Source organism: Trachemys scripta, chromosome 10, assembly GCF_013100865.1.
Source record: "Trachemys scripta elegans isolate TJP31775 chromosome 10, CAS_Tse_1.0, whole genome shotgun sequence".
In the NCBI taxonomy this organism is placed as follows: domain Eukaryota; kingdom Metazoa; phylum Chordata; order Testudines; family Emydidae; genus Trachemys; species Trachemys scripta.
The window spans coordinates 62,580,630-62,599,357 of record NC_048307.1 but is presented as its reverse complement, the minus strand read 5'-3'; the positions used below and the strand labels follow the sequence as shown (position 1 = coordinate 62,599,357).

The following is an 18,728-nucleotide window of genomic DNA, read 5'->3' as shown; positions in this document are numbered from 1 at the left end:
AGCAGTCCTTCAGTCCCTCCTTTGGATAAATATTAACAAAAAGCAAATGAGGCTGTGTATTAGCTGGTTATAAATCAATCAGGCTACAAGGACACCGACAACAAACAATCGCAGATTCTTCACTGGAGGACTTTCTCAGAGCACTTGTTACTAGCTGCCAGGGGAATGGGATTTCTGGTTCTGCCCTTATCGTTTTGAGTCACCGGCTGCTGCTATCTGCCAAACCAGCCAGGGCGAATGCAGTTAACTTTATCTTATTTAAAAGGCTACTTCACAGCAATCCCAGCGAAACCACAAAGCTGGTTGCTAACTGATACAACACGTGACCTGTAGGTAAATGGCAACTAATGAGTTGTATTGGGGGGAAGCCGAGGCATCTTCTGAAATGCACAGGTGGGAACTTTACCCTCCCTCAAGATCAGAAAAGAAACGTGAATTTAAAAAAAAATCGCCTAGCCTCATTGCTTGTTTAGCCTCATAGGCTTGGAAAGTCCTAAAGACTTGATTCCCTTTAGCAATTAATTCATAACACAAACACACAGGAGGAGAAACCTTTCCCCAAAGCTCTCTCTCTAACAAGCAGCACTTGTACAAGCTATAGAGATGTGTAAATACATGTCCACTTTGCAAGGCACAGGCCTATGCGCGTGGGATGGATTGTTTAATGATCAGACTGCAGGTGCGTCTCTTTTCAGTTTCCTTGAAGGGAGATTTGCAGTCTTTTAAAAACCCTACAATGATGGGCTCTCCATAACTAAAACAAGCAGCAAGACATTAATGTTAAACCGAAAATCGATTAATGTATCGTTATGATGCAAATATATTTATGCATAATCTCCACTGTGTAAACATTAAACAGATCTATAATGATGAACTAATTGCCTGCTCGTGTGACGATCTGCTAATATCAGAAATGCATCGACCTTTCCTTGCACGCGGTGAGTTTGCACACAGTAGTCTTCAGGGTAAGTGTTGCAAACGGCGTTCATTAGATTTCATATTTAATGGGAAAACTGCCCTGATTACAGTATTGATTTCTTTACAGTTAAATTGGTGAGAATTTCTCTCCGGTTTCCCAGGCTTCAGCTGAGTTGAGATTTAATTTCTTATGGAGGAAAACAAGTGCGAGGGGGGAAAAAGGCAAAGCAACGATTTTTTTTTTAAAAAGTAGGTTTCCGGAAGATATTGACTGATTCCTGATATAGGAAGCAAAGTCACCCTGTGCCATGCAGCAGCGGGCAGCGCCCGTGGGCAAACCCTGCGTCTGCAATTTAGGGTGAGCCATTTGCAGAGGAAATGTTCCTTATATCCGAAAGCGCCCACCTTCCCTCCTTGGGCCCTGTAGCACTGGGGACCTGCTGTCTTCAGAGAAGAACTGGACTTTGTTTTCTCTAGCAATTGGAAATAAAATGCATCAGTGAAAGAGTCTATTTGAGAACAGGCTGCTAGGAAGCGGCCGTTTGGTAAATTCTCTGCTCTTCGGACCACCTCGTTATGCAATAGATTTGGGGAGTTTTGTGTCAAAGGGAAACTCCGGTCCAGTCCCTGTACACTTGTAGCTTTCTCTTGTATTGTTCAGTTATTTCGAAATCTGATCTCACCTTAACGTTTTACCTTGTTAGCACTCTGGAGTGAGTCTACCTCGGCTGGGCAAGTGTATATGTGTGTGACTATGGTGTTCTTTTCAAAATACACCTTTCTGAAAGCATCATTTGGACAGATTCATTTCAGATCCTATACCCATCTCAAAGCGAAGTAGGCACTTTTTTTTTCTGGGCTAGCTCCGTCGTTTCAAGCTTCACTCTTTTCAAAACTATTTTTTTTTTTCAAATCTACCTTGCACGTTAAAATAAATCGACATTCCGAGCCCAACAGATTGTAGATGGGCTCTAGCCTTTTATTAATATTAATAATAATAATTAATCCTTAACTTTCCCTTTTAAACATCAGGAAGGCAAAAAAGAAATCATCCCTGAAAGAATGTTTCTAAAACGGAAGGAGAAAAACGGGTAAATTGATAAATATGCAAAACTGAAGGGCAGAGAGAGGGGGGGAACAGACAAAGGAAAAGAGGATAGAGAGGAAAAGGAAGATGGGGTGAATAAAATGGAGGCTGGAAGAGGTCAGCTTTGCAATTAGCAGTTCTGCTTACATTTCGAGAGACAGCCCAGGAAGTGTCAAGACCTCAATACAGCTTCCATGTAACTACCAATTTTTCCTTTATTTGTCGGAGCTTCGGTGTAATCTGGGAGGTAAGAAACCCCCAGGGATCGCTGGAAGGGGCAAATACTCAAGATAAAGTGCTGGACAAGACTGTGAAGCCTAAAATAACCAGGGTTTTGTTTTCCTCCTTGTCGCCTTCTTGATGTTGGCTTTAAGAAACGCATAGAAAATAAATAAAGAGTCTGACAGCCTGCTCGGGATATTAATCTGCTTGATAATTCTCTAAATGCCCGAGAGTGAGTTATAATTTGGACGTGAAATTTAATTTGCGTTGGCTGGAGTAATTTATGATATTTCGAATTGATGTTCATACATCAATATCAATCGGGGCAGATTTTTACCACTTAGTAAGATCATCACACATTTAAAACCTGCACAAAATAAAATCGATAGTTTATGCATTTACAGCAGATTGCCTTTCTAGCAACGCCTGCATCCCTCCCAGCGCATGGCAGTCTGCCCTGGACGCGGGCACTTCGCATTACTGGGGGCCAGCCCAAGAACTACCCAGAGCCCCCCCAAACGCCCACTGACCACCGGCGGCGTGCGGGGGCAGCTGGGGGCTGTGCCGGGAGCCCACAGCGGGGGATGGGAGTGGCTGGCGTCCGCCCTGGAGAAGGCCCCGGCCCGGTGCGTGTGCGCGCCAGAGCCCCATCGATCGGGAATCAGCTCCATGTAAATAGACACGTGTTCCCGAGCTGCCCCTTCGCAGGCCCGAGCCGGCGCTGGGCTTCGCCTCCAGCCAGGCAGGTGCGGGGATCTCCGACGGATTTCACCTGCCCAGGACCCTCCTCTGTTCGGGGCAAGGGCAGGGGCAGGGCCCACGGCGGTGCCGCATCGCCCAATTTCCTGCTCCCCCGGGGTTCCCCACCAGTCCGGCCCCTGGCCGTAATGGGAGCGAGCGACCCCCACTGCCCGAGCTCTTCCAGGAAGCTGCTGCTTTGCTCTGTCCTGAGTCCGCGGCGATTGTTGCCTCCCCCCGGTGGCAAGATAACCCGGGGGCCTCTCATGGCCCAGGGCTCCAGGTCTATCCCTCCCTATCTCCTCCTGCTCCCTCCCCAGGCTCCGAGTCCTTCCTAAGGATTCTCCCCACCCCTCGGGCAGTGCACACCCCCGAGTGCCCGGGACCGGCTGCAACCCTGGGTCCGTAAGAATCCGCCCTGCGCCCCCTTCCCAATCCCACTCCGGTGCTGCTGTGGTGGAGACAAGGAGTGGCCCGGCCTGGGGCCCCGGAGGTCAATGCCAGGGCTAGGCGCTGAGCAGACCCCCATTAAGGAGCTGTAGCCCGGGGTCACAAGAGAGGCAGCAAGCCTGGAGTGGGTGTCCGGCAGAGCAGCCTGCATAAGGGATAGGAGCTCGAGCAGTGGCAATAAGCACACATCAGAGCCCCGGATAATTAGGAGGCTCAACCGCTTCCAATCGCCAGCCCCTGCAGGGCCACACGCTAGACAGAAAAGGCACGGTGACTGGTCAGGAGAGGATCCGGATCTGTTTTTCAGATCCTAGCGGTCCCACAATATTTATAGGGGAGACGCAGGAACTTGTTACAAAGCCGGAAGGATTAAAAAATAAACAGTACAGCCAGAGCCCCGTTCCCTCCCCCAGGTCAGAATAGATGCTGTGTCTCCATGTCCATGTTTGCTTAAATTACCCTTAGGGATGGGGCTCTGTTTCCCTCGTGTGCAAATATCCAGCATTCAGGTTGGATTTGAAGGAGAGGGCGGAATAATGAGTCTTTGTCTTCCTAAAGAGATTATGGAGATCCACTTATACCCAGAGCTGTCCTGATGGGGCGGGCTGAAGGAGGAATTGGGTGGGGAGGGGGGTTGATTTGGGGCAGTATCGAACAATGCTGCCTGTTTCTCTGAATCTCTGGAAGTGCGGGAAATAGCTTGTCGATCCTACACTGCAGAAATCGGCCGTGCTGTATGCTCCCAGCTCCCATCTATCTTCTTTTCAGCAGCCCAGCCTGGCTTGGCATAATTCTTTCCAGATCATGCCAAGAAGGGGGCTCCAACATATTCTAATTCAAGTGGTTGTTTCCAGTATCGATCTATGTAAATAAGTGGAAATTCAGGTCGTCCAAATTGTCCTAAAAATACGCTCCAAATCGAAGTTCGCCCTGTCAATCGTTAAGGGGAGATCTCAGGCACCAACTCCATCCCTCCCCCCGCCTCCCGCCTGGACAGCCGCAGCAGGACTGGGATTTACCGTTCATGGGGTTTGTTATTGAGAGAGAGAGAATGGGATTTTCTGGCAGATCAGACCTGTGAAACCGACTTGACTCTGGAGGAGTGAGAAAACAAGAAAATATCCAACATAGCCCGCCTCATCCGCCCCTCTTTATATAGAGAGACCATCTCCAGTTTAAGAGATAAAAGATCATTGCCGGACCCACTTTCTAATACGAGTGCAGGCTTCAAAGCCAAGCGAGCATAAGCATAGGAAAAGGAGGCGAGGAATCAAATTTGTAGCCCGTTTGGGGTCTCCGAAGACCCAGGGAGCATTTATTACCGTATTCATTCGACTGTTTAGGCAGAGGCGCAGACCCATTTGTGCACTGGAAAGAGAAGATTTGGCCCTTCCCTTTATTTTTGTCTGTGAAACGGATCATTGACCCTGACTCCAACTCGGATTGACTGTCTCGCATTCTCCAGGGACAAATTAATGGAGACCTATCAGTTAATTAACAAACCTTCACTCAAGGCACCACCATCATATTAAACGCGGGCTCGGTACTACGACTGAGTACAAGTTGGGGATGGGGGACAAAATAGAGAGAGAAACAAACGAAATGGATTGAAATGTTCTTACGCTGCTCCTTCGGGTCACAGCAGACAATACAGCCAGCCATTCCCTAGGAAGAAACTGAACTAGCGAATTATGGCCATGTTAATCCCAGGTGCTATTTCTGTTCGCCACAAGTTACTGAGCCAGTGCATAAATTGTGCATAACACATACTTATTCTCACGTGTATATACAGACTGGAACTATGTAAATTAAAACTCTGTGGACTAATGATACTTGTGATCATTTGCAATTTTGACCAATTCCATTCCTTCTCTTTAGCCACAAGTTACATTCCATAATTGTTTCATTTGTGTCAAAAAACAAAGTTCTAAAATGCCTGATCTGCAATAAGCAGAATAGGAAACTAGCATCTGCTCCCCTTTCAACTTAGCTATTATCTCTTCACCCTTGTCACCAGGCTACTTTTGCTACAAAGTAGATCCATCGAAGTGTATAAAACGATTTATTATGAGGTTTTAGCTTCAATTTCCACAACACTTCACCGAAACATTTACATGGATTCTTTCTTTTTAAAATCCACACAGTCTGGGTTAACAAACCCCACAATTATCACGTAATAAACCCAGTTACAACACGATCACACAAACAAACAAACACGAATATTTCGCTCTGGGCAGCCTTTTCTGATGCTCTTATTTCTTGTACAAGCAAATAAACCCAAAGAAACGCGACGAAAACGTAGATGCAAACATATGGGTAACATCATTTAACAGAGAGGTCCTTGAAAAATTGTGAAGCCTCACCTAAGTCTCCACCATTGGGTTTTCCAACACTTCAAGAGTGAGTGAGAGAGAGAGAGTGAGTGAGTGTGTGTTTGTGTGTGTAAGAGGCAGAGACAGTATACACACACACACACCGAATGTTAAGTTTGAAAGCAATTTTATATACAACAGCTGAGTTCAGTTCTGTGTGCTGGTCAGTTGGCTGTACCTCATATCAGAGGGCATTTGCAAATATACCAATATGGAGATGGACAATAATAGGAAATATCTATCTAATACGGGCCTGATCCGTATTTCATGGGCACTCCAAAATTTCCACTAGCTTTTGCTCCTCTGTGCACCTGCTAGTTGATATACATATACATGCAATGTTGTGTACAGTTCACAGGTATAAACATGTAGGCGTTACATGTCTATATAGTAAGACTTGACTGGGTAGATTTTGATCCTGTGGGTGTCACAGTACACAGCATGACCCCCCACACCTCAGTTTCTCTCCCCTAGCCCCAGACACGCACACTAGCATCACAGCACCTCACCATCCTAGCATATCATTGTTTAGGAACGGGGACGACGGTGCAAATAAATCAAACGTTCCCCTTTCATGTGAAGGAGCTAGAAGGGAAATCCAGTGGGAATGTCAGACTTGAAAGGGAGAGACATATTGCACTGGAAAGAAACAAAAAATACAAGGTGTGATGTGACCTGTGATATTATGTATCTGCACATACGTATTGGAATGGGCTTTTCCTGGGCAAGCAGCTACACAGCTCTGAGATCCCTGTCTGCCTTGCCCCCCTCCCCTCCCACAGCAGTAATCGCTGAGGCTCACCTGCTAGCCTGAGAGCAGACATTCTCTGGAATTCTGGCTCCTGAAGCCACTTCCACATCCTCCGAAAGGTCTCCCGGCCGGATTTGAGTTTGCTCCAGGGCTTGGGGTTCCTCAATAGGTCTGAGAGGGTCCCTTGAGACCGGCACAGCACCCTCTGGGCGAAGATAGCCTGGGGGATGCTGTACCGTTTGAGCTCGGTGGTGATCCTCTGAGCTACTTCTTTGGTATTGATTTCTTCCATTTGCCCTGAATTACTTCCACTGTTGACCTGCGAACCAGTGACCGAAGGGTTTTGTTCCCTGGCAGAGCCCAGAATCTGCCCGTGACTCTGGGCATTCAGGTGGGCATGAGGGTGATGCGGGATCCCATTGATAGGCACCATGCCAGCGGAGGTAGGGGTAAGATGTTGGTCCCCATGCCTGCCCAGCATGGCAGGGTGGTGGGCTTCGAATCCGTTCGGGGTGAGCATTTTCTCGGCAGGCATGGGGGCACTGGGGTGAGCGTAATGAGGCAGCCCTTGCTGGGAGTTGTGGATGCCCCCCAGGCCTGATCCAGACAAAGGGGAGAGGCTCTGCCCCATGCCGGTAACATCCTTATGGTAAGGGGTGTAGAGATTGTTCATAGAAGCCAGACCCCGCTCGTCCCTCATGAGGGTGAAGCTGCCACTCACATTCCCAGGGATCCGCTGGTGGTGGTGGTGGTGGTGATGGTGGTGGTGATGGTGAGGGAACTTGTCCGAGACGGTGGAGATGGGAGGTAGAGGTTGCAGAGGGGTTAATGTGGTGTAGGTGCTGCTCATGCTCATCCCGGGGGGTGTCTCGCAGGCCATGGTCATGGTGGGATGCAGGGGTCCCGTCAGAGCGTGGTCAGGAGGCCGGTGGTGGTGGTGGTAGTCGCCACCGTCCAGGATGGAAGCCATGCCCATGGAGCGAGGGTGGGCTGGCAAATGATTGCTGCGATGGGCCACCGAGCTCCTGTGATGGGGGCTGCTGCTCATCAGATCGGCCGTGGTTGGCACCGGCTCATGGCTCACCCCGTGCAGATCGCCAATGTTCTCCATCGTCAGCTGCGCGTTCATTGTTATTCGGGCAGGCTTGTGGACACCACATCTATCTGGTCTGTGGTTGGAAAGTCCTAGGAGGTCTTCACGTTGGAGGCATGCAGGATTCCACCCCCAGTGGAACGGATCAGGCCCTTGGGGCGGGGGGGTTGGTTGGGCTTTCTCTTTTGTGTGATTTATTATTTTTTTTCGTGATGGTCGATCAATTTTAAGGCCCCCGTTCTTTTAAAACAGCCTCAGCAGCCCCAGTAGGTGTCTGGTCGCGTCCCTCGCCATCTCTAGCCATGTCTCTTACTGTTTCAATGTCTTTGGCCACAGCTCCTGCTGCTGCAGCTGCTGCTGCTGGTAGAGAGCAGGCATGCGCGCTGGGGGCCCCATGCACACCCCCTCCCCCTCCTTACACTCACACACACACACTCCTGCCCGTGACATCACCATACATATTAAGGAAGCAGGACCGTCTCTCCTTCCTATCTAAGCCCGGCTCTCTCCGCTCCCAAGCTCCGGAGAAGCCCCTCCCGGGAAGGAGAGAGGGGGGGAAAAGCCAGCGCTCAGCCCACAGGCAGCGAGCTGCAAAAGTCTGCATGTCCCCGTCAGCAGATTAGATGGCTGCGTACGGGAAAACGAGAACAACCCCTCGGCTGCGCAGAGCACAAAGGAGCTGTTCTGGAGCGGGGGCTCTTATGCCTGTCAGAAACAGACCCTGGCCTGGCACACGCGCCCCTGGGCGCTGTCTGTAGGCTGTGCATCCCCCCCCAGCTGTTTTGTGTGGCCCTTCACATCGATCGCACCCCTCCCTCCAGCGATCTGACCCTAAACGCCCCAGCCACCAAGAGAAGCTGGAGGTGAGGAGCAGGGCGAGCTGCAGCTTGGCTCTGGTCTCCCACACCCAGGCCGGTACCAGGACTGCAGGTTGTTCCCCAGGGGCTGGAGGTAGATGTGCTGCTCCCCGGCCGAGGACAGCCCCCACGGCGCTTTAACCCGGGATGTAAACGGGACTGTAGATCCCCAGCTTGTTCAGTGCGCTGCAGGCGAGCCCCTCACCCCCGCCCCCCATAACCCATCACCTCCACCCACACGGCAACCTCAGCTGGGCTCGGGAGGGAGGGAGGCTGCTCAGGGTCCGAGCTGCAGAGCGGTGGGTCTCCCTGCCTCTCCCCGTCGCCCTTCCCTCTAGGTGCGGGAGACGCGCGAGAGCTTCCCTGTGTAATTAAAGCGGCCGGTCCCTCCCCTTTGGTGACTTAGCATTTTTAGTGAGCGAGCCTCCTTAAATTGAATTTTAATATTAACTTCCGGGTTTCCTCAAGTCAACACATCAAGGTGAAAAATCGCAGCGTCCCAGCCAGCCAACCAACAAAAGGCAGGCAGCTGCGGGACTCACCGGCAAAGCCGCGCCGCGCTCCCAGTGGCTCCGGGAGTGTGAGCCGCCCCCTGGATGGGGCCGCAGCCCGGAGAGCTGGGCTGTTCACACGTGTCCCCTCCGCTCTCCCCCAAGGGAAATACAATGGGGGAGGGGGGAGAGGGATCGCAACTGGGGGGCCGCAAGGCGACCCCGTGTGAGGCATCTCTGCGCGCCTCGCTCCCTGTTGCCCGCAGCTCTTTGCTTCTCGCTAGGGAAACTTTTATTTTAAGTAGCCGGGAAGACACATTTGGTGATCGTGTTTCATATTATCTACTTTCACTCCCCGATCCCCAGCTCCCCTCCTCCGCTCTCCCCCTCCTATCTTTTCTCCCCCCATCCCTCCGAAGCCCCGCAAGACAAGCAGACTGCAGCTCTCCAGGAGTAGCTCAAGTTGGCAGCTTTTCCAGTCCTTGCGACCTGCTGGGACTAAACGGGAGCCGCACCCCCAGACCTCTCTCCCAATCCCTCCCCATTTCAGGGAATGAGCTCAGAGCGAGATGGGGGGCGGGTAGGGCGGAAAAAATGTCAACTGTCCGGCTTGTGAAAACCGAGCATTTGTAAGGACGCTCCAACTACCACATGCCGCTGTTTTTTCCAAAGGGGAAGAAAGAAAGAAAAAACTTGTTAGCTAAGGTGCTTTTCTAGCGGAAGAAAGGACAGATGTGCCTATTGTTTGTCCATTAACAATAACGAACCAAGCCAGTCAAAATGTGGCTTCTCTCTCCCCAAAGCGAGCCGCGGGAGGGTGGAATTATGACACTCTACATTATATCTGAACCGATCTATGGGGAAATAACACAACTGATTAGGAGAAGCCAGGCTCGGCTTCGCAATAGTATCTACATAACTGTGCTGGGGTGGAAGAAAATAAAGGGAAGGAAATTAAAATGATTTCCTTCCATGCTATCAGATTAGCTCCCAGCCCTGCTTAGCTGACAAAGGCACCCTCGCATGGTGTATGTTTTTTTTTAAACGGGACTTTTTATATTTATTCACTGCACGTAAAAATAATGTATTTAAACCTGTCTTCAGCCCCCTGACGTTAACGGGTGTAATGGCCAAGTGAGACGGAGACCTGGGGAGAAGGGTGTTTTATAATGGTGCACACAGCAGCTTCACGCCTGAACTGCTGACAGCACAGTGATTATTTACAAATACATGCAGATTAGAGCAATGTTAAGGCTAAGAATGAGAGTGCTTTCTGGTCAGCCCTCCCTCTCCTGCCCGCCCCAGACTAATGGGTGCTCCTCCGTATCGTCTGTAGTACAATCCCAACCCACGTCTGGTTAATTAAAGCAGGAGTAGCAACCTCAACTAGGAATGTCTTTTCACTTGTGATTTCAGTTATACCGACGTGGGACAATGAATTAATATAGTTTAATAGTCGTACTCAAACTAAAAAAACCCTCTACTCCTAGCTGGGCGTATTGTGCCCCTAACATGACTGGCCCCGGTTATGATGCCAAGGTAAATGTGTATGGCCCATTGCAGCGTGTGTCTTCTTGCGAGACACTTCTATCAGAGATGCCCCATCGCTGGGCTAGAAATAATCATTAGAGGTGCTTGAGCACCTGCAGATCCCATGGAAGATCAGAAGGTCTCTTGCAGTGCAGATTTGTTTGTATCAAGTCCCTTCAAAGCAACGAGATTGTTATGTAATGAGAAGGCTGTTGATCTAAAATGTATTCAGTGTCAAGTAGTTCCCAGCATTTTGGTCGCAGGAGTAATGTACATGAATACGATACTTCTATTATCTTCAAAACAGATCTTTTGATCTGACATGATGTCAATAGAACCATTACAATACAGATCTTACCATGAAATCAGTGAGCGTTTTACAGCAAAAATAAATATACGATGTGTATCAACCCTTGGATGCGATTTTGTGTAGCCAGAACATGTGGTAATAACATGTTGCTTCCTCAGATTTCCAGGGCTAATCTAAGAAATTTGGAATAATGTGTCAAAGGGTCATCTAGCAATTTCTGTATTACACCACTGCTCTTTATGAATTCTTAGACTCTCGGAGTCACATATGTTATTTTGAGAAAACATTCCCCCCAACCCCCAGTGGGTTGCTTAGATAGTCTCCCTGTCAATGCAGAGTCATCCCTGATTGATGTTTACTAGCGCTCCCAGTTCATTCATCCTTCAGAAACTGCATACCAACAGGACCACAAGCTTTCTACGTTTGTTATGGCGATATCCTGAAAGGAGTTTGGTTGACCCAAAAGAGGCAGATTTAGCTAGATGCATCCATTATTCAAATGTTTCCATCTGAAACAGGAGGCTCTGTTATAACGTATCTACGGTGGATAGATGTGTTCTAACCTGACAAAATGAAGCTGTCTAGATAGAATTGTTGGGCAAATCGTTGGTCTTTCTCTTGTTCAAAGTACACTTCACTGGGTACATAGGTTTGTAATAGTAGCAATGACTGAAATTTGCCCTCATCCTTTCCCATCCACCCGTCTCGCTGGAAAATGCATCACATCAAAGGCTCTTTTATATTGTGAAATCTTGACGTTACCTCTCAGTTATAAACAGCCAGTCTTGGCTACCAATATCAATGCAATCAAGCCAGTCTCACACATATTCTGAGGTCATGTGAAGACAGAAATAGGGGTGAACCCAGAACAAAATAAGCCACCCCTCTTTTGAAGCGACTTGAAAAGTAAATTATCGGATCATTTGGAAATGTCTCCTGCTAGAACTTTATTCCAAGGGTTTTGTGGAAATTTTCCCCGCCAACATTTTGTAAACAACTGTGGAAAATGGTGTATTTAGAATCAAATGCGGACCATATTAATTAAGATGAAAACAAACCCACTTGCTAAACAAATATTAAGCATATTTTATAAAAATCTTTCATACGGTATTCCTAGAAAAGAACCTTCTACTACCTTTATAGTGCATATTTTGTGAACAAGGAGTCACCGTAGGTTTGTGGTGTTTGATCTTTAGACCAAATCCTTGGCCAAAACAAAGGAAAATGATCTGACCTTTCATTTGCTATTCTGAAAGTACTGTCAGAAGCCAGTGGAAAAGAGGGTGCCTCGAAAATAAAGGGGGGTGATGCTCCAATAAGGTAAATCGCTCAATGTTCCTGCAGGCACGTCAAAATTTTCGAGCAAGAATAAAGCACAGGACGATAATAAAACAAAGTAGCTAGAAACACATGTAGGACAATGTTCTGCACGTACATAGAGCTGTTCCTCTGTACAGCTCAAAGGGCTTTACAGAGGTGAGCAAGCTTTATTACCCTCATATTACAAAGGAGGGAACTAATGCCCAAAGCACAGGCAGAGCTGAGACTAGAAACCAGGCCTCCGGACTCCCTGTCTGGGACCCCCACCGCAGGCCCAAGGCTGTCCCCCAAAGCTGACCCCTAATTTAACCGTAATCAAATAAAGCCAGCAACATTGAACTGATCTAACGGACATAGCCAGCAACATGACTTTAACATAAGCAACCTAGTTCAGAAGCAGAGTGAGGGTGAAATCCTGGCCCCGGACTGCAATGGGGGCAGCGTTTCACCCAAAGGCGTGGAATGGACCAGCTCCCCGCTCTGGGCTGCAGGGGGCAGAAGCTGGGGCTCTGACTCAGACGTTGGCCTGCAGGTGATTTACCCGCCACACTGGCACGAAGGGGTAAAACTACTCTCCCAGCTGGGACACTCCAGAGCCAAGCACCGCCTCAAAGCCCTGCAGCAGCAGCAGGACCGCGCCTTAACACGGGGGCCTCCAGGGGACTGGCTTTATTCTCCTGTGACAGGGTGGCTGGGCTGATGGAAACACGCGCGGGGGAAGGGAGGACAGATGAAGGGTGTTTTCTGGCTTGCAGGCTCCTTCCTTCATCTCCCTCTTTTATCCTTTCCTTCTGTTCTAGCTGCCCGCAGTTTGTCCGCTGCGCTGTATTTCCTCTCGCTCTCCCCTATGGCCGCCCTTTCCTTGGCGCCATCTCCCTGTTTGCCGGAGTGCAAACGACCCCGTCCCATCCTTACGCTTTGCTCCTCTTCCCTGCCCAGCTCCCCGTGACCCCTCGCCATTCGCCCTGCTCCTGCGGTGCCCCTCGCTCCATTGTCTCCTCCTCTAGCCTGCCTGGTCTTGTTCTCCTTCCTACAGCCCCCCGCGCTGCTCCGCCTGCCTCGTTTGTCCCTTGCTACTCCCCGCTCTGGCCTTCTCCTCTCTCCTTCCACAACCCTCCCCTCCCACCATCTCGTCTCTCTCCACCCCTCCGGCCACAGTCCCTCCCTCCATCTCACCTGCTCCCTGTTTTACTTTCTTCCCTCTCCTCTTCGTGCTAATCTCCCTCTGGTTCCCACATCTCTCTTCTCCTCCAGAGGGCTTAGCCTCCACTTCTCCTTCCTCTGGAGTATTTCTCGGCTCCCTAGCGCTGCACAACACGAGACACATGCTTCTCGCCCATCACCGCAGTACCCGGGCGCTTCCTGTGGAGCGTAGGACTAGATGCGCCAGGGCAATGTCCACAAAGGGGAGGAATCTGTCAGCAGACACCCATCCCGGGGTGAAAGGTGGAGGCCGTGGTCTGCTGCCTGAGACCCCATGGGGTATACCACAGTATAGCAGGGGGCTGGCAACATGGTTTAGGGGCAAGGGGCGCAGCATGGCTGCAAACGGTGCTTTGTAACAGGCCTCCCGTTGTCTATGTGTGCTAGGCCGTCAGTACAAGAAAACGGATCCACCCCTTAGCCAGCTCATTGCCTAGAGGAGCCCCGCTGAAGGGGATGAGCCTTGGAGCACTTCCGATAAAGCAATCTACACTCCATACGCTGGTCTAAATTATGTCAAGCGCAGGAATGGCTAAGGATCCGATCTGGTGCCGAAGCACTACAGTTAGGCCCATTACAGTGGAAAACGCCTACGTCCGTATCTACACAGAGACATATGGGAGCTCAGCACTGACTATATTTGTCAGAAGTGTCTGTCTGATAATACCGGCCATATCCAGATCCGCAGACAGTGATCCATGGGAATCAAAGGGTGGAGCGGGCGACATTGACCTCTGCCTTGATCACGCTCGTAGAGCTATCGATACATTGAGGATTCCATGTAGGGATGTTCAAAAGGGGAGACATGAGGCCTTGTGAGCCGGACACCAAATGAACTGAGCGGTTACAACGCAAAGACTCCCAAAAGAGAGAACAGCGTGATTCTGAATACGGCTAAGGAGAGGATAAAATGCAGAGTAAGCGTAGAGGAAAACTTTTCCTAATGAAAAGTAGCTGATACACGTGTTTAGTATAGTCATCTCTCAAAGGCAAATATTAGAGCTATTTGAAAAAGTCAACATTCCAAAGTGATTGGGGCTGCTTTATTCATTCTCTAGAAAACTGATTACAAGATTGTATTTGTCAGAATTCAGTCCTACCTCAACAGATGGCGGAAAGCCATCAGTTACTCTGACAGTTTTATTTTCCCTTCCCGTCTGAAACCCCTTACATTGTACTAGTACTTACATCTCAGTCCTACATAATTTTAATATCTTTATCTTAATCTTTAATATCTTGCTATCCCCCCCCAAAACCAGAGTCTATGCTAAAAAAACCTGCTACACCTCTCGTAATACCTGTAATGTTAAGGTAAAAGCTATCTCCATTTCTAATATTGATGGACAGAGAACAAGAACTATCGAAGTTGCAGTTTGCGCAAACAATGGATCTGAAGCTCAATTAATGATTTCAGAAAGTTTTTAGGTTTAATTAAAAATAAATAGGAAAAATTCAGAGCAGAAAGAAATGAAAAATGCAGAATCTGGTGTTTCACAGGAGCAGCACTATAGTGATGTTACCAGTCTAACTGAATCCCAACTTTTCTGTTTTATAATTAAACTATAAACTCTGTCCTGCCTGCAGCCAATTATTGAATCAAATTTGTCTTAAAAAAGGAGAGAATGTTTTTATGAGAAGGTTTCAAGAACTGTTTGACACTCTAATGCCTCAACATGACTGACATTTAAAATACGAACATGTAAATTAATTCATAGTCTGCATTTATTCTTTTGTTCGTGAAAAAATGCAACGAAATGGCCCCGATTTTTTAAAAGTTGTGAAGGGTTGGTACTGTATGGGTACAGTCATTATTTTTCTATGAAGATTTCTGGGCCAGAGAAATATAGGACACAGTTTACTCCCCATGTGTCTGTGCTGTTAACATCGGAGAGTGTAAACAGCTCCCAGGATCTAGTGTGTCAATAATCCATAGATCACAGCACCCTAGTCACACAGCCACTCTGGTCTCAGTAATCCACAGCAGTGTATGGTATCAACTATCTATAGATTAGGGTCCGGGTAGTGCTGGATAGGGGTCTATTGAGATCCCCTTCTTCATGGAAGGATCATAAAGTGATGTAAATGAATCTCAGAGATCGATTTCTCTGCTCCCCTCCGCCCGAAATGAAAAGGAAACTGAACACAAAAATCCATCGACTAGCATACAAACCAACAGACCGAGAGAGTTTCCTAGCCCTACACCTAACGCAGCTCCTTTGACAAAGGCCTGTTTTACAGCGGTCTGCAAAGCCTGGGCATGGGAGATTCTAACCTACCACTCCCTGGCTGACCTGCCGGGGGTTAGACATTTTAGAATACATTTCCCTGCTTTAGGAGGTTTAAATTAAAACCACTGAATCTGACCCCGAGGGAGTCCTGCTCTGTGGGGTTTCACCTTTGAAATGCTTAAAGTTTGTGACGTTTAAGGGAGCCTAAACCTAGATAGATCTTGCCAAAGAGTGAAAGAGAACCCTTGAAACAAATCATTTTGGTGCTCTAATCAATTACACGTCGTGTAGCCAAGTACCATCTATTTAACAGAATAATCGTTACCTCGCTTAAGTCTTTATTTGATCAGCAGAGAGGACTTAAAATCCAACTTTGCTTGTTTGAATTCTGGTGTGAGTGTGTGTGTGGTTTAAATCCAAGAGAACGATGCAATGAAACATCCATCATCTCTCCCTTTGACATTAACAAATACAGCGCGGGTTGTAATAATTATTTAGCAGCCTGTAAGCTGTAGCAAATTAAGAAGGGGAAAAGAGACAGGAAGAAAAGAGAGAGAAAGGACAGTTAAACGGCCTCCCTGGGCGAGCCAGGTCTGACCGTGGGGCCGGGCCTACCCGCAGCAGAAGAGGAGGGGCTGTGTGTGCAAATGTAGCGAAGCTAAAGACGGCACAAACAAATTGCAAACAACCCGGGAAGCTGAAGCACAACAGAGAGGAGGGGGCGGAGGGATCCATTAAAATATGTTGGAGCGGATTTGACAGAGGCCTGTGTTTTGTGAAGGTTTCTGAAACGAGGCCGGCTTTTCTGCTTCTCTCCCTTGTAAGCGATGTTTATTCTCTGTCGTGGCCAGATGATAAAAAGGCCCCTTTGCTCCCCTTGTGTTGGTGACAGCTTGCAGTGGTCAGTGGATGGAGATCTCGCCCCGTTCCAAAGGGGAACATGTCAAAGGTGACGCTTGAAGACTCCAAAAGCCAACAGCTGCCAGGAGGAGATTAACTTTTCTAGACTTTCCCCTGTTGAGCTTCTTGGAAACTTGCCTGGTGACGAAAACAGATACATCTGTCATAGGCAGCTCAGAGAAAGGGGCGCTTTCAAAGGCTGGGACAACTGGTGGCATCGCCATGAAACCCCCCGATGTACACAGAGTAACTAGGAGTTCAGTTCGGGGGGTTGTGTCGCACAACTTTGTGGGGCTCGTTTGATCGACGCCGCAAAACGCTAAGGGGTTGTGTTAACCCGGGGAGCGTAGTTAGAGAGGCGATCATTTCTCTCCGGTCTTTAAAATCTCCTACCGAGAGCACTTTCAGGAAGGGAGGGATGGAAATGGGCAGAGGGGCAGCTACAGCTAGGGAGCGCTGGGAAGGTCCTAGGCTCAGAGCTTCTCTCTTCCCCACGCGTGGCCACGCACACAGACACATTCTCTCTCACGTCTACACACTCATGCCCACCCATATACACAAATCTCCCCCCTCCCCGCCGGCGTTGTTGATCAGGCAGCTGAACAGCTTTGAAAAGCGCACACACTTTTTGGCCCTCCCCGGCCCTCTCCACCCCCCCCCTTCTTCCCGGTACAGTTGTACATTAAACCATCCCAAACGGGGGGGAGGAGGGGAAAGCCATTTTGGCCATTGGCTTTCTCCCATTAATGCACTAGGCTCCCCCCTCCCCAAACAGTGTCAATATTCTGAAGTGGCATTAATGAACATTTAAAAAGACATCCTGGGAACCCGAATGAAAGCGTGGTGGGGCTGGCAGCGCACGCTACATCTGTTCCCATTCTCAGAGTGGTCGATATTTGTCCTGCACGCTCCTGGCTGTCGGGCTTGCGAGGGGGGAAAGGACTCTTTTTGTTGGGAGGCACTCAAGCGGCCGTGATGCGGGTCGCAAAGCTCCCCTTTGCCTGTCGGAGTTCAGGAGCAAATGGCCTTAAAGCGCCTTGCGCGCTTAGCGCAAAGGGTGCGCAGTCAAACCCGCAAGTGAAGGAGAAGCTGGGTGGGAAGATATTGTGCTAAAAGTTAATTGCTTTCTCCCGCAGTATTCACACCAAGAGACCCGCAGTGCAGCGTTTACCCATCCCACCAAGTCACCGCTGTATTTCACCCAAGAGGGCATTCATTATTCCTTAGATTATAGGCATGAGGCTCGCAAATCACTTCACCCATTCTGGGTTTAATGTAGGATCACGCTATTCCCCACCCCCAACAAAAGATGAAGCGAGATTTGTATCTCTAGCAATTCGCCCGTTAGGATTTTAGGGGCGTCCCGTCCCAGCCCACGCCCCATCCCCCAGCTAAAAAAATTATTTTTCTCCTCCATTCTTTTCATTCCAAATCGTTTTACTTAAAAGTAAGAGTTCATTGAGTTTAGACACTGGCCCAAAGCGGCGGGGAGGGGGAGGGGAGTTGTTGATTATTGTTTAGATTTTCCTTGAGTCCAGTTTCTCAGCCCTGAGCCATTCGGTATACGAACCCGATGTTTATTTTCCGGTGGAGATCACTTTGTAAATGCAGCAGAGCCTTGGTAACACTACGACACATCTCTTTAAAAAGTTGTCAGACGCGCTCCTCCCCAGTTGCTCTCTTAACATTCTCTTTGGACGACTTTGCCTGCTTTATCCCCCCATATAAATAAATATAATCGGAGTTCCAGCTGCTACTTCGGATTTGTCTTTAGATTCGTGCTTCCCCCCCCAGAATGAGCAAACCGCAGTGTTTGATAATGAAGGAACTTATGGAGGCTTGCAAAACACTGTAAATAATTTAGCATTGTATTTCAGGAAAAAATAGCTTTCTTAAATCATCTCCTCAATATAAATTGCAGACTTACAGTATGGCCCTGGTAAGTCTAAATTTTTAAAGTAGCAATATTCAAAGAGACATAGATGTCTGTATTAATTATTTATCCGCTGGTGCCTTCCTTCGTTTCTAACTTATTATTAATTAGGCGCCTCTAGTCTTTCGCAGAGAGCTCCACAGAGCCAGTTGCAGCTTTAAATATGAATTAAAAGCAAATCCAAGCTGCTGTAATGCGAAAATTATTCCGTGTCTTCTATGGCAGAGATGAATAGCTACGCGGATCAATACTGTGAAGCTATGCTCCAAACGACAGGGTTATTGATAGCTTATATTAATGATGTTAATGATGGAAAAAGGAAAAC

At 48.5% G+C, this 18,728-nt stretch overlaps 1 protein-coding gene across 1 annotated transcript in view; it reads right to left on the bottom strand.

The window, feature by feature from the left end:
* ONECUT1 (one cut homeobox 1) overlaps window positions 1-8,822 on the bottom strand; it is a 34,700-nt gene extending 25,878 nt beyond the window's left edge. The window contains exon 1 of the mRNA XM_034784381.1: window positions 6,590-8,822. Within this exon, the coding sequence (XP_034640272.1) occupies window positions 6,590-7,667 (1,078 nt within the window). The 5' untranslated portion in view covers window positions 7,668-8,822. The remainder of the gene's footprint in view (window positions 1-6,589) is intronic.
* Window positions 8,823-18,728: the final 9,906 nt, after the last annotated feature.